Below are 13,643 nucleotides of genomic sequence, written 5' to 3' on the forward strand. Positions count from 1 at the left end.
TCTGTCCGATAACAATAAATGTTTCACAAGTATAACAGGTATGTGTTGTTAAAGGTAAACAGGCGTGTTTTAAAGGTATTGAAAGAATAGCCTATATGTGTGTTAGATGGAAACTTTAGTTGTGAGGGCACAATAAATCCTAATGAGACAGTAGTTCTTGCACTGTGTCATCAAAAATTATTACGAAGAAAAAACATTAGTTGATCATTAGGATGATTTTTCGGCTAATTTTGTGTGTTGCTGGGGTACTACTTCTTAACATAGCAGGTGAGTTTTGCAGCATTTATTAATCTTTATGTTAGTTAATGGCTAAGCAATTGTTCATGATAGTTCATCGTTCATTAAAATTGTTACATGTTAACAGTTACAAATTTTGTCGGGAAAATGTTATGAAATGACCATGAACTAAGATTAACTAAGATTTGTTGTTTTAGTACTGTTCATTCTTAGTTCATGTTAGTTTATGCACTAACTAATGTTAACGCAACCAAATGTTGCCAACAACCTTATGTCTGCTATAATTTTTATTTGAATGTTTAAATAATAGATCAATTTGAAACAATTGTTAATGCAATTATAAAAAAGTTTTAAGAATAGTCAATAATAAATTATTAAAATAATATTAAAATAAATAATAAAATAATTAACTGATTCAGATAACCATTTATAGCCTTAAAACCAATGCCATACTCCTACCTTGCTTCAGGATCATAACACCGAAATATGACATCCGTGCCTTGCACTTAACAGCTCATGCGCTCGCACAGCAGCTCCCGTTCTGCAATTAAGGCAACAAACTACATAAAGACTAAACGTCTCTATACAGACGCTTACAGCGTTAATCCGAATATCGTGTTCCTACCTCACTATGGCGCTTCAGGATCACACCGACCGGAAGAAACAGAACAGTCAACACAGCAGGAAGTGACGCACCCTGACAGCCTTTACGCTATTTATAGACAACACGGAACACGTATACCCCGCCCCATCATTATCACTCGGTCACACCCGCACCTATAAACGACTGTCGGCCGGCGTGCGCGCGCATTCATGACAATACACACACACGCACGCACGCACGCACGCGCGCGCGCGCACACACACACACACACACACACACACACACACACACACACACACACACACACACACACACACACACACACACACACACACACACACGCACCTTGCGTGAATTAAATGAGTGCCAGCGAAATGCCATAGTGCAAAGAGTTGTGGCACCTAGTTCCCCATAGTCCCCGAGGCATCTCGAAATGGCCGACTGACAGCCAGCACGACAGCACAAACACCGCGTAAAACAGCTGGTACAAATATATGACGCTGAAGTGCCACCCCTAAATGACACAAAAACTGTCAGCTGCCTCAAAAAGTCACGGTGCCACCACTAGCGGCCTCAAAATGAGTCCGATGCCGGAAGTGCCACGATTAGCTGCCTTAAGATGCCGGAGGTGCCACAAACAAAATAAGTCAGATGCCTCAAGTGCCACTACTAGATGCCTCAAAATGAGCCAGATGCCGGAAGTGCCACTACTAGCTGCCACTGCCGCGATTTGAGCTTGCTGTCTCTCCGTTCTCTCCGTATTCATAGCCAAAAGTGCCAGCTGGTCCTAGTGTATCCACTGCTGTTCCTCGGGTAGTTTTTGGTGTATCCATTTTGGTGTATTTTACTTGGCTAATTTCTAAACTCGCTATCAAAAACAAACTGCCGTGCGTTAAGGTCGAAAGTTCACCGGGCGCTGCACCCATTGGCCAAAGAAGATCACATGTTTTGGCGTCATGTTATTTTAGCTAAATATATATTTTTTAATTATTATTTAACTCCCTTTTTTAACAACACGAAAACACTATTCAAACATGACATTAAAATATAAATATAAAAATGACAGACATTTCTTGGGGGTGCTGGGCGGGTGCTATTAATATTATAGCCGGAGCTACAGCACCACCTAGCTCCTCCCTGGCGCCGCCACTGATCGTGTTGTTTGTTATGATATGTGATTTAATAATGTATTGTGATTAGCTAAAGTGTTTGTAAGTGACGTATGTGAAAAGTATTTTCGGTTGCATCTTTCAGAAGTAAAGAGAACAATGTGATTTGAAGGCACGTGCTCTCTGGGCTCTTTAACAGTGTTCATTGTTGTGGACAAAAATCAATTAAAAATAGGGGTTGGCACAAATTATATAAAACATATAGTAATGTTAAAATAATAAAAATATACATATTTATCACTTTTAGATATAATATTTTCTATTGGGTGTATTTAAAGTTGTTTATCGTTGTCATGGCAACACACCACAGAGTCTAAAACGCGTCAGTTTGAACCGCGTCTCATTGAGGTGAAGACGATGTCGTGGACAGACTCGCATGATAAACAAAATCAACTGTGGCCAGGGGATCTGCCAAATATACACATCCTCCAACAACCTGTGAGTTTTACAAACTACAGTTTAACAATGCTTACATCGTAATTTAAAACGTTGGCTTCATGTAAAACGTGGCTGAATTGATATTGTTACTTGTAGAAATGTTGCTTTTATGGACGTTTGTTATATGGATGTTAGGCCTGTTTATATATGTTTTGTCTGTTTTACTAATGAGATATCCCAAATGAAAATAAACAAGTAAAGAGTTTATTTCTTTTTGAATGTTCCTCAGTCAAGCACAATCTTCCAGCAGTTACCAAACACAGTGACGTCACCTTTATCGCCAGTGCGCGCAGGGCACATTAGAGAGGGTAACGCAGACATAAGACAAATTCACACTAAAATTACAAATATGCTTTCATTTACTTACCCTCATGTCACTCTAAACTTTTATTTTTACAGAACATATAAGACTAAATTTTATGTCTTTCAAATAACTGACCGGAATATAAGCCTGGTTAAGAATTATAATTAAAGCGAAAAATATAATTTAATAATGGCCCACTTTAGCTCTCAAATCAGATATGGTGCCTTTGGACAGTTTCTATCTTTTTAGTAACCAAGAAAGCTATACAGGTTTGGAAGGATGGAGGGTAGGTGATTGTTACAAGTAGGGCGTAATGTTTAATTAAAGTTGAGCATCATAAGGGCTGTATAGTTTAAAACTCTTTGTGTGTTCAAGATCATTTGTATTTATTTGCTTTGTGTGTGAATTTAGATCTGGTGGAATTAATGATGATCCAGAATGCACAGATGCATCAGGTCATTATGAATAATATGACCATGTCTGTACTCAACACATTTGACTACACAAATACACCAGAGGTAATGTGTTCACAGACACAAACACGCCTGTAAGCACACACTTCTCTGTTCTGAGAAATTGCAACCCTATCTGAATGTGAATGTCTGTAAGTGGGTGATTCTCACGAAAACGTGGTTTTAAAAATGTCAAGCATGAAAATGTAAAAATTGCTTAAATTTACTTTTTTCCCACCAGACATTGAAAAACAAAGTCTGGAGTAAATGGGAACATTAATTTAAAAACTTTTACTTATCATTTAACACTTTTTGTAACATAATTTAAAAAATTAGTCCTAAAAAATCTCATTACCACAACTGTCAGAAAACATCAACACTGACATATTTTCAAAATGACATGACAAACCTGAAAGAACATAATTTGGAGATTCAGCACATGCATTTAAAAACAAAGTATTATGCTTCTATTAATTAAATTAACATTTAATAAGCATCTGTTGCGGTAATGATAATCAAAATGTCGTGTAAGCATTCTGACAAGACAATATTTCAAATTAACTGTAAAAAAATGATCTTACCTGGTAGCCATCTTGAAGTAACTGGTCCATGTGCTTGGTCACTCAAAATCAAACTTTATTAAAATTCTGTATGTGTGCTTAAACTGTTCTCAAAAAGTGTTGCGGAGGATGAGAACATCAGGCATGGACACATCATTTTCCTAATTTTTCTTCATTATTATTATACATGAATATTCAGTAAATATTTTTTCTGTCATCTAAAGTAGTCTAGCAAAACATCCATTTACTTTTTTTCTTAATATTTTTGTGTTAATTTGATGAAATTACAACATAACGCATGTTCAAACACAGCCGGACACATTGCGGTAATGAGATAAAATTTCCAATTATAAATTCTTATGTTGAAATCACACATTGTGCAAGGTAGAACACAGTATTGTGTTAAATCCGATGCTTTTTAATGTTTCTATATTACACATTTTAAAGCTAAAATCATTAGTGCCGTGATGTTTCAATGGTTTCGTGAGAATCACCCAAGTGACAATCCTGTATGTTCACAATGCTTTCCCTTGTGTGTTTTGGCTTACGTGCACCGTTCCTTTTAAATAGGGCTATAGTTTGTGTTATTTTATGGTTTTCAGCATCCTACAAGGTTCGATATGAATTTAGAGGAGGAGGCTAATGTTTACCACCATTATTATCCCTCTGTACCCGGCCTCTGTTACCCAGATTGGGTGTCTCAGCCGCTGATGCAGGCCTCACCCCCTCTTCACCAGATTATCCAGAACCCATCACAACACACAAAGCCTGTTTCCACAAAATACATGGACAGACAGAAACCAAACAAATACACATTAGGGTGGATGGGTACAAGTCATATTTTACAACAAAATTAAAAGAAATAATAATAATAATTATATTTGAACTAAAGATAACCAAGCCTATTTAAGCTACAATGAAAAAATTATTAATTCAATTTACTAAATTTTTTAGGTTAAGTGGTCGCAATAAATTTATTTAAGCTACATTTAAACAAAACAAAACAAAAAAAATTAACACAAAGCAAAACAAAAAACTTTTGTTTAAATGTAGCTGAAATAAATTGATTGCGACCACTTACCTTAAAAAATTAAGTAGGCTAAATTAAATGAACACATTTTTTCAGTGATTAGGATTTTGAGATAAAAATGTATTTGACCCATATATACATGTACATAACTTTAACTCACCAGTGTGATGTTTATTAGCAAAGCTGTACCACCGCCACCTCCACCCAGTGCTACACAGACTGTTGGTGCTGATGTCCCACCTGCACCAGGTACACAAACAAACACTCTCCCACCCACCCTCTCTCCTCATGTATATTAAATTACTTCTATATTTACAGGTGTACACCTATTTGGAGTGTGTGGCTGAAAAATCTTTAATGTCATTTTATCATGTTCATAATATTGAATTGTCTCTATCTGGTCTCTTGCAGAGTTTTATGCTGCAGAGAGAGGGCAGTTATGAACAGTGAAAGCTTAACCCAGAACATCAATGATTAATAACCACATTGAACACAAATAGAGTGAAGGTCGCAGGGATGACGTATTTTTGTATGCAAAACCCAGAAGCAAGTTAGCATTTTAGCACTTCTGGTTCCATCATCCCATAGTCAACAGGTTTTTTGAATAGGGTTTTGGTTAAAATTTTTAAATAAGATCTTGGGTACTATAAACCCAAGATATGTTTGCGCTTTATTCTATGACTAAAAACACATTAGTAATAAGCTTTAAGGTCTCTTTCAAAGGGTGGTTGCTAACAAGTTGCTATATGACTACAGACTTTGTGGACTTTAAACCTCATCACGCAACATGGGCACAATTCTCAACAAACATTCGTCCTTGGAGTATTTCGTTATCAGGAAACATGTTTATAAATGTGTTTTTACTAAAGTTTGAACAATGACGATGATGTTGAGAGACAGTTGTGTTGTTCACTTATGGCCTAAAGTTCAGGCATTTAGGGCTCTATCTTACACCCGGCGCAATGCAGCGCAATGCGCGACGCAAGTGTCTTTTGCTAGTTTCCACCCTGCGCAATTATCATTTTCACATTTAGCGCCACGTTGTTTAAATAGCAAATGCATTTGCGCCCCCTTTTGCGCCCATGGGCGTTCTGCTCTGAAAACAAGGTGTGTTCAGGCGCATTGTTGGCGTGTTGCAATTTTGAGGCAACTAAAATAGACTACGTCATTGACCAACAAAAACCTGCTCTAAAGTCAATGGCGCAATGTGTTTTTTGTTATTTAAAGAGCGCATTAGTAATATGCGCCTATAAACAGGACGACAACGCAGGTTTGCTTATCACATACATAATGCGCAGCAGCACAAAAACGCTTTTAAATTTGAAAGATTAAAAGATTGAAATGTAAAAGATTATTATTGAGTCTCTTGGACATAAATGAGGACTAATTATGAGACGTTAGAAAGTACAAAGAGCTGCTTCACCTGTAGTCTGGTAAGTAAATAAATGCTTTGCTTTAAACAAATGCATCTGTTTTTAAAAAAAAATTTTTATGCTACCTCACGGATTTATTGTATATGATGACGCTGTACCTGTGGATATGGTGAGATGAGAAACATTTTTAAGTAATGCTTTAAAAAAACCATGGCGCTGTCTGAGTGCTGAAACGTGCGGAGAGCCGTTTGTAAATTCTTTATCTCCTGTTTGTTACAAATAAAGTATTTTTAGAGTACAAACCTTTTATAACATAATTGTAAATTATTGATGATGTTGGATAGCCATACATTTAAAGCAATTAAAAGCCTGTTTTTTTACTTCCATGACTAAAAGAAAACGGTTTTTAAAGGTTTTAATAAAAAATAACAATTTCAATACAAGTGAAAAACAACACAATTATTTAATCTTAAACTGGGGATCTTCTTCCTCCGCTTAGTTTTTCAGTTTACAAAGTCCGTCATCTAAATAGGGATTAGACATAGCGCCAGCGCAACTGGCTTTTACAGGGGATGAGAGCTGAGACTCTCATTGGTTTATTGCACGTTACGCCCAAAATACTCCCATTACAATAGGACCAACCCTTTTCGTCCATGCGCTCGACGCACAAACCATTTTTCCCGTCGTTAAATTAGCAAAAGTGAATTCGGACACGCCCATTTAGACGTTGCGCTGTGCGCTTTAGACAATTCGCTTAGATCGTTAAAATAGGGCCCTTACACTCTTAAAATGAATGTGTTAAATTAACACATCTTGTGTCTAGTTAAGGACAACACATCTAGTGGGTTGTCCTTAACTTAACACATCTCTGTGTTATTTTTGGCATAACACCCTTTGTGTTGTTTTAACACATCTTGTGGTGTCCATTTCATTTATGTACGCTCACATTCTACACGAAATGACACACAATGTGTTAAAATAACAAATAATGTGTTAAATAGTTTAACACAAAACAATGTGTTAAAATTAATACATCCATTCTTAGGGTGTAGACTTCAAAATTAATCTGTGAAGATAATCTTGTTGGACAAAATGTGTAAGTGTCATAAACTTTTGTTAAATACAGAGCTTATTTTTTGTGATAATCCAAAAGTCTATTGGAAAAATCAACACGGGTTGGCCTACAAAAATACGTCATTCCATAAAATCCAAATGTTTATATGTGCAAGTGTGCTATTTTTTATAGTTTTACAGTACAAAAGCAGTTACATTTTGTAATTTTATTTCACTTAAAATATTGGTACTAAAATTTACAACAGGGTTTTATTTGTTAACATTTGTTAATGTATGAGCTAACATGAAGTTAACTATACTACTATTGTTGATTAAAGTTAATTTTATCATTTTCTAATACATTTAATATTAATGCACTGTGAACTAACATAAACAATTGCAATGATAATTAATTGTTTTGATGTTAATGATTTACATCAAACTATTTAAAATGCAAATAGACTAAGTTGATTTCAAAATATGCCTATGTCTTAAAATTAGTTCAAATTGTTATTAACTGTGAGAAAAACATTGTTCTGGAATAAGATGAGATCAAACACCATTACACATAATGGTGTAATAAAGTGAACTATTATTTGAAGACACTTAATTTTTTTTTTTTATACAATACCCTATAGCAGTGTTCTTCACCCCCTGTCCTCAAGGACACCCTTCCAGAATGTTTTAGATGTCTCCTTAATTAACACACCTGATTTAACTCATTAGCTTGTTAGGGAGACATTCTGGAATGAGGCTGATGAGTTGGTTTAGGTGTTTTAAATAAGGAAACATCTAAAACTTTCTGGAAGGGGTCCTTGAAAACCAGGGTTGAAGAACACTGACCTATAGTGTAAAATACCCTCTTTTTATACTAGAATAACACACATTTTTCATCATATTTCTTTTTCAGTTCATCAGTCTCTTTTTGATGTTTCTCTTCCATTTGTTTTATTTTTTCAGTCAGATCTGTGTCTTTCTTCTTTGAGAGGTCAGTCAAATTTTTGGTATGCTCTTTCTTTATCCCATCAATCTCTTCAGCATGCTTTGACATGAGCTCATGAAACTCTGTTTTATATTTATTTTTGAATTCATTGAATTCTTCAGCTTGTTTCCTGGCCTCATCCTCATACTTCCCCTTCATCTTTTTTTAATTTCCTCTCGTACTCTTTCTCCATCTTTTGTCGTTCTTGATCCTCTTGTTCTTTTCTATTTCGATCTTCTGTCTTTCTCTTGTTTTCCTCCTCTCTACGTTCTCGTTCAAATGCCTCCTGAAGTTTCTTCAGTTTCTCTCTTTCCTGTTCTCTCCTCTTCTCCTCCTCTCTCACTCTTTTATCCCACTTCTCTTTTTGTGATTTCTCCCTTTCTGCTCTTTGTTTTCTCATCTCCTCTTTACTCTTCTCAAAGTCTTTCTCTAGTTTTTCTTTTTCTCTGCGTTCATCATCAATCCTTTGCTTCTCTGCTGCTTCTCTTTGCTTCTTCTCCTGATTAAATTCTTCAATCATTTTCTTTTGTTTCTGCTCCCATTCACTTCGTTCTTTGTTGAGTTTTTTATGATATTCCTCTTGCTCCCCTTCTCTCTTAAGTCTCTCATGATGACGTTCTTCCATTTCTGTCTTCTCTCTCTCATATCTTGCTCTCTCATCTTGCTCTTTCTTTTGCAGCTCTCTCTGTAGCTCAGCTTTATTGTCCTCAATATCTTTCAATTTTCTTTCCCATTCTTCTTGCTGTTTCTTTTCATGAATTCTTCTCTGTTTAGTAGCTGCTTCTCTGTCTTTTCTTTCCTTCTCCTCTTGCTCTTCTCTTCTCCGGATTTCATTTTGGAGGAACTCTTCTTTGACTCCGAGTTGTTCCTCTCTTACTTTTCTCTCTCTCTCCATTTGCTCTCTTTGTTCCTCCATTCTTCTCCTTATCTCTGCCATCTCCTCCTCATGTTTGTCACGTAGATGTTTGTTTTCTCGTTCTATCTCCTCTTTCTTTTGCTGTAGAATTTTGTCCATTTCTTGTTTAATGGCAGCTTCTGCTTCTTCAAACATCTCATTGGTGTAACAGCCTCCTCCATTTTTCTCAATCATTCTGTTGATTTTTTCCAGTAAGTGAATCACTTGTTTAGTATTGTCTTGTTTTGAATTTTCAAAAACATAATACCTTCCCCCACAATCTCGAGTCAACTTCTTCAAATGTGGATCAGCATCTTCCAGGTAACCCTCAATTGTTTGCTTCTTCAGCTCATCACCACGGGTGAATATTATGATGCTAAACATCCCAGCATTTTTTCCAAATGTCTCCTTGATTAGGTTCAGAGTTTCTCTTTCTTCATTTGTGAATCTACCAATTGTAAGAATGAGCAGAAACACATGAGGTCCTGGAGAAAGAAGACTGATGCAATTTAAAATTTCTTCCTTGACCTCATCATTTGAGACCTGTGTGTCAAACAGGCCTGGAGTATCAACAACAGCAACTGGCCTTCCATTAACAATCCCCTCTTCCTTTTGACATGAGGATGTGACTGATTTTGAACTGGCTTGAGATTTAAATACTTCCTTGTTGAGTATGGTGTTTCCTGTAGCACTTTTTCCATTTCCCGTTTTTCCAACAAGCACAATCCTCAAACAGTCTGTACTCGTTTCTACACTCTCACTTTCAGCTGTGATAGGGAAGAAAAAATAAATGATTTTAGAACATATCAGATCAGTTAGAGGGTTTTGCATCTGAGCTCTTCATATATAGACCTTGTTTCATCACTGCCATACTAAGACCCTTTTTGCTTGGTGTTTGTGTTCTAATTGCTTTGTGATATTAGCTGACTTATTGTATATTATCTGGTATATCAACAGTCATACCCAACTCAAAATGAATACATAAAATAATGCAACCTGATCTAATAGGAAAACCTACTTTAAGTGCACTGCAAAACTGCAGCATTTTCTTATGTACTTTAACTTAACAAATTAAGCTAAACAATTTCAAATTGTTTTTATAAGTTATGTACATATTTTTTAAGTCAAATCTTTAAATATTAGGTTGAATTGACTTCACGATGCATTTATTTATAGTGTGGTGTCAAATTTGTATGATGGAAAGTACAATGATTATCTGAAAAGCAAAAAAAAAAAAAACCTAACCCATATGCCATAGGAGTGAAAGCAGATTGTACCATAACATACGAATTATATCATATGCAACTTTGGATTTAAAGTTTACATTAATCAATTTTAAATGAGTTCACCTGTTTGTTTGGTCTCCTTTATTTCTTTGTTTTCCTTCTCCATTTGTTTAATTTTGGCATCTTGTTGAACTCTTTTCTTTAGCTGGGCTTTTACATACATATCAGATGAGTAGCAACTGTTTCCAGCAACCATATCATCAATCTTCTGTAGCAGTTCTGGGATCTGCTCACTATCATGATTTCTTTTGACACTAAGTATGTGGTATTTGTTCCCACATTTTTGAATAAGTTTTTGAATGTCTTCATTCTTCTGTATGAAATTAGTGATAATTTTGTCCCGCCTGTCACCTTCACATATGAACAAGATAATCAGATAATCCCAAAACTTTCCGTCAGCTGTGCCAAATATGTCACTTGTTGTTATGAGTTCTCCTTTATCATCATTAGTGAGAGGATCGACAGGCAGGACCAGGAGAAATGCATGTATGTTAAATGAACATAGAGACAGAGCCTTGTATGTCTCATATATTACATCTTTTTGTGAGAGAGATGTATTGTATAGTTCTGGCATTTCAACCAGTGTGATCTGATGAAGACATTTCATTCCCTCTCTCTTCACACATTCATGGAGGAATTTTGTTTTAGACGCCTCTGCTGATTCAGTCTGACCCAGAATTATGTTTGCTGTCTGAATCTTCCAAGCACTGCTTCTTCCAAACAGCACCAGATTAAGATTTTGAACAGGTACTGAAACAAACAAGGACAATTATATTCTGATGCTGTCTGATGTCTGAATTGTTTTATTCTTCAAATATCCCCACTAACTTCCACAGTGTTAAAAAAAAGTATATCATGACAATGATTACAGTAATGACAATATTTAGGCTACTTACATGCTGCCTTCATTTTATTCATCTCAAGTGATGAATTAAAAAATGACTCCATTTTTTTTTCATGTCTGATGCTTAAAGAGAAAGCACAATTTAAATTATATTTTTTTCAAAATTCTTTATTTTATAGTTTATTTTAATGTTTGCTCATGCATAATGCTATAAGAATAAAACTGAAAAAGAAAACTAGTTTAAATAACTTACAGAATCCAGCAAAACCTTCTGGCTTTTTCGTCTCTTGTCTTTCACGCCTATGATGCTGCAGATGTGAGGCCTGCGGTGACTCATTAATATTCAGGCTGAGATGATTCCCCATATTGTGTTGCTTCAAGTTTAGAATTTTCTCATACAGCTCATTTACTGATTTCTGTTCAGCTATGCATTTTCCCTTTATCTTTCCAAATTTGTGGTACCTCCATGTTTCTTTGAGTAAGCCATAAACAAGGTTTTGCTCCTTATCACTAGTGAATGGACCCAGCAACAGCACTATCATATGATTTAACAAATTATTCGACCAAGAGTTCAGAATTTGAATGATCTTTTTACTTGTCTTCTTCCCAAAGTTACCTAGTTGTGGAATCAGTAGTAGTACATGTGGACCTGGAGAAGACAACTCCACACAATATTGCAATGCCTGTGAAATTTGGGCTTGAGGTACTTGACTGTCAAACATATTTGGTGTGATGGTCACAGATATGGGTCGAGTCCTAAAGTATCCTTTGTCATGCAACTGAAGGGAGTGAGAAGCTTTATCAAATGCATTCTTTTCCAACAGCAAGTTTCCCACTGAGCACTTGTCTGCCCAGTTCTCTCCAACCAACCAAATCCTTATTTCAGACACTAAAATAAAACATATGATTTCAACACCATTGTATTGTTACAGATCATGTTTTATCCCTTTGTTTTTTGTTTTGAACCCATTATTTTTTATTTTGCGTATACTGTCACTGAAAAAAATGATTCATTGAATTTAATAAATTTTTTTAAGGTAAGTGGTTGCAATCAATTTATTTAAGCTACATTTTTAAACAAAAAAGATTAGTAACGTAAAATAAAATATAAAACTTTTGTTTAAATGTAGCTTAAATAAATTGATTGCAACCACTTACCTTAAAAAAATTTATTAAATTCAATGAATCATTTTTTTCAGTGTAGCAGACATTTTAACTTATACTGGCATGTAGTAGATGCATTACACAAAAGCAAATGTTTTAAAAACGAGTTGTTTAAAGTCAGCCAGAATTAATTAATTCAGCAAGCCGCAAGATAAAGCAAGTAGTGTTGAGCTGCACATAAGATATTTTTGTAATAGTCATTTCTTTTCTTATTGTAATATATTTGTGCTTTGTAGGACTTACTGTGAGGTGGAGGACTTTTGCTTTGGGTTCTTCCTCTTGCCCTCTCATCTGTGCTATGTGAGTCTGTTGATTAATTATTAATTATAAGGTTAGTTAAAAAAACACATTAAATCAATACTGTGGTTAAAAGATGATACCAAAGTATTTGCAATTTGTTTTGGGGTTTTACAATGTTGGCTCACAAATATGGACAATGCTAAGGAAGTGTAGCATGTTGTTTTGAAAGCAAGCTAAGGAGAGCAAGTAACAAAATGTCTAAAATGTAAACTGAGTAACAATGTATTCAAATTAATAGGAATATGTTAAACAAAAGCATTTATATAATAGCTTAAAATCCTCAGTTGAACATATTGTACATTTATATATTAAATCATACTCACAGTTAGAAAACGCCATTTTAAAGGTTTCAGCACTTAAACAAAAGTGAAAGTACAATATACACCTCCACCTCTCTGTTAAAGGAACAGTAACATTACCTGCAAAACCAGTGATTATACAGACATTGTGCTTTCTGATTATACTTCATCTTGTCAAATTTGTTTGTACATTTTAATTGTGGTATTGTGTTTTTAAAGGGCACATATCATGAAAATCTGCCTTTTCATGTTTAAGTGCTATGGGTCCCCAGTGTTTCTATCCACCTATAAAATGTGAAAAAGATTAACCCAGTAACTTAGTTTTGGTAAACCATTCTCTGCAAGCATGTGAAAAAATAAGTAATGGAAATATGGCTCCCCTTGTGATGTCAGAAGAGGATAATACCGCCCCTTAATCTGCACTTCTGCACTATCCAACCACAGCACTGACATTTAGTGCAGAGATCAACTCATTTGCATTTTAAGTTATAATAAATGATCTATGTGGTATTTTGAGATAAAACTTCACATATGTACTCTGGGGACACCGAAGTTTTATATGACATATTAATAAAGTCTTGTGAAATGTCCCCTTTAATAATTCAGAGGTGATCAATTTACCACACTGTAAAAGGTTTGATCATTGTAATTAT

At 35.2% G+C, this 13,643-nt stretch overlaps 4 protein-coding genes across 5 annotated transcripts in view; 2 read left to right on the plus strand and 2 right to left on the minus strand.

The window, feature by feature from the left end:
- Positions 1-6,226, plus strand: part of LOC129436372 (proline-rich protein 29) — a 39,277-nt gene extending 33,051 nt beyond the window's left edge. Inside the window, exons 5-6 of one of the 2 annotated variants that reach the window (XM_073857487.1) lie at positions 4,958-5,043; positions 5,206-6,226. In XM_073857487.1, coding sequence (XP_073713588.1) covers positions 4,958-5,043; positions 5,206-5,237 — 118 coding nt within the window. In that variant the 3' untranslated portion in view covers positions 5,238-6,226. The remainder of the gene's footprint in view (positions 1-4,957; positions 5,044-5,205) is intronic. The other variant, XM_073857488.1, reaches the window with a different exon arrangement.
- Positions 2,000-4,949, plus strand: LOC141351093 (proline-rich protein 29-like). The gene is made up of 4 exons (XM_073857489.1): positions 2,000-2,448; positions 2,678-2,756; positions 3,164-3,270; positions 4,367-4,949. Exons 1-4 carry the CDS (start codon positions 2,368-2,370, stop codon positions 4,619-4,621), a joined length of 522 nt encoding a protein of 173 aa, XP_073713590.1. The 5' UTR covers positions 2,000-2,367; the 3' UTR covers positions 4,622-4,949.
- A 1,305-nt stretch (positions 6,227-7,531) lies between the features above and the next one.
- Positions 7,532-11,292, minus strand: LOC129436371 (GTPase IMAP family member 8-like). Its single transcript, XM_073856653.1, has 3 exons — positions 11,280-11,292; positions 10,447-11,133; positions 7,532-9,864 (listed from the first exon to the last, which is right to left on the minus strand). Exons 1-3 carry the CDS (start codon positions 11,290-11,292, stop codon positions 8,345-8,347), a joined length of 2,220 nt encoding a protein of 739 aa, XP_073712754.1. The 3' UTR covers positions 7,532-8,344.
- On the minus strand, positions 10,749-13,105 carry LOC141350892 (GTPase IMAP family member 2-like). The gene is made up of 5 exons (XM_073856743.1): positions 13,015-13,105; positions 12,635-12,697; positions 11,481-12,116; positions 11,280-11,350; positions 10,749-11,133 (listed from the first exon to the last, which is right to left on the minus strand). The coding sequence occupies exons 1-4, from the start codon at positions 13,028-13,030 to the stop codon at positions 11,298-11,300; spliced, it is 768 nt and encodes a 255-aa protein (XP_073712844.1). The 5' UTR covers positions 13,031-13,105; the 3' UTR covers positions 10,749-11,133; positions 11,280-11,297.
- Positions 13,106-13,643: the final 538 nt, after the last annotated feature.

The sequence above is a fragment of the Misgurnus anguillicaudatus genome, chromosome 19, assembly GCF_027580225.2.
Source record: "Misgurnus anguillicaudatus chromosome 19, ASM2758022v2, whole genome shotgun sequence".
In the NCBI taxonomy this organism is placed as follows: Eukaryota; Metazoa; Chordata; class Actinopteri; order Cypriniformes; family Cobitidae; genus Misgurnus; species Misgurnus anguillicaudatus.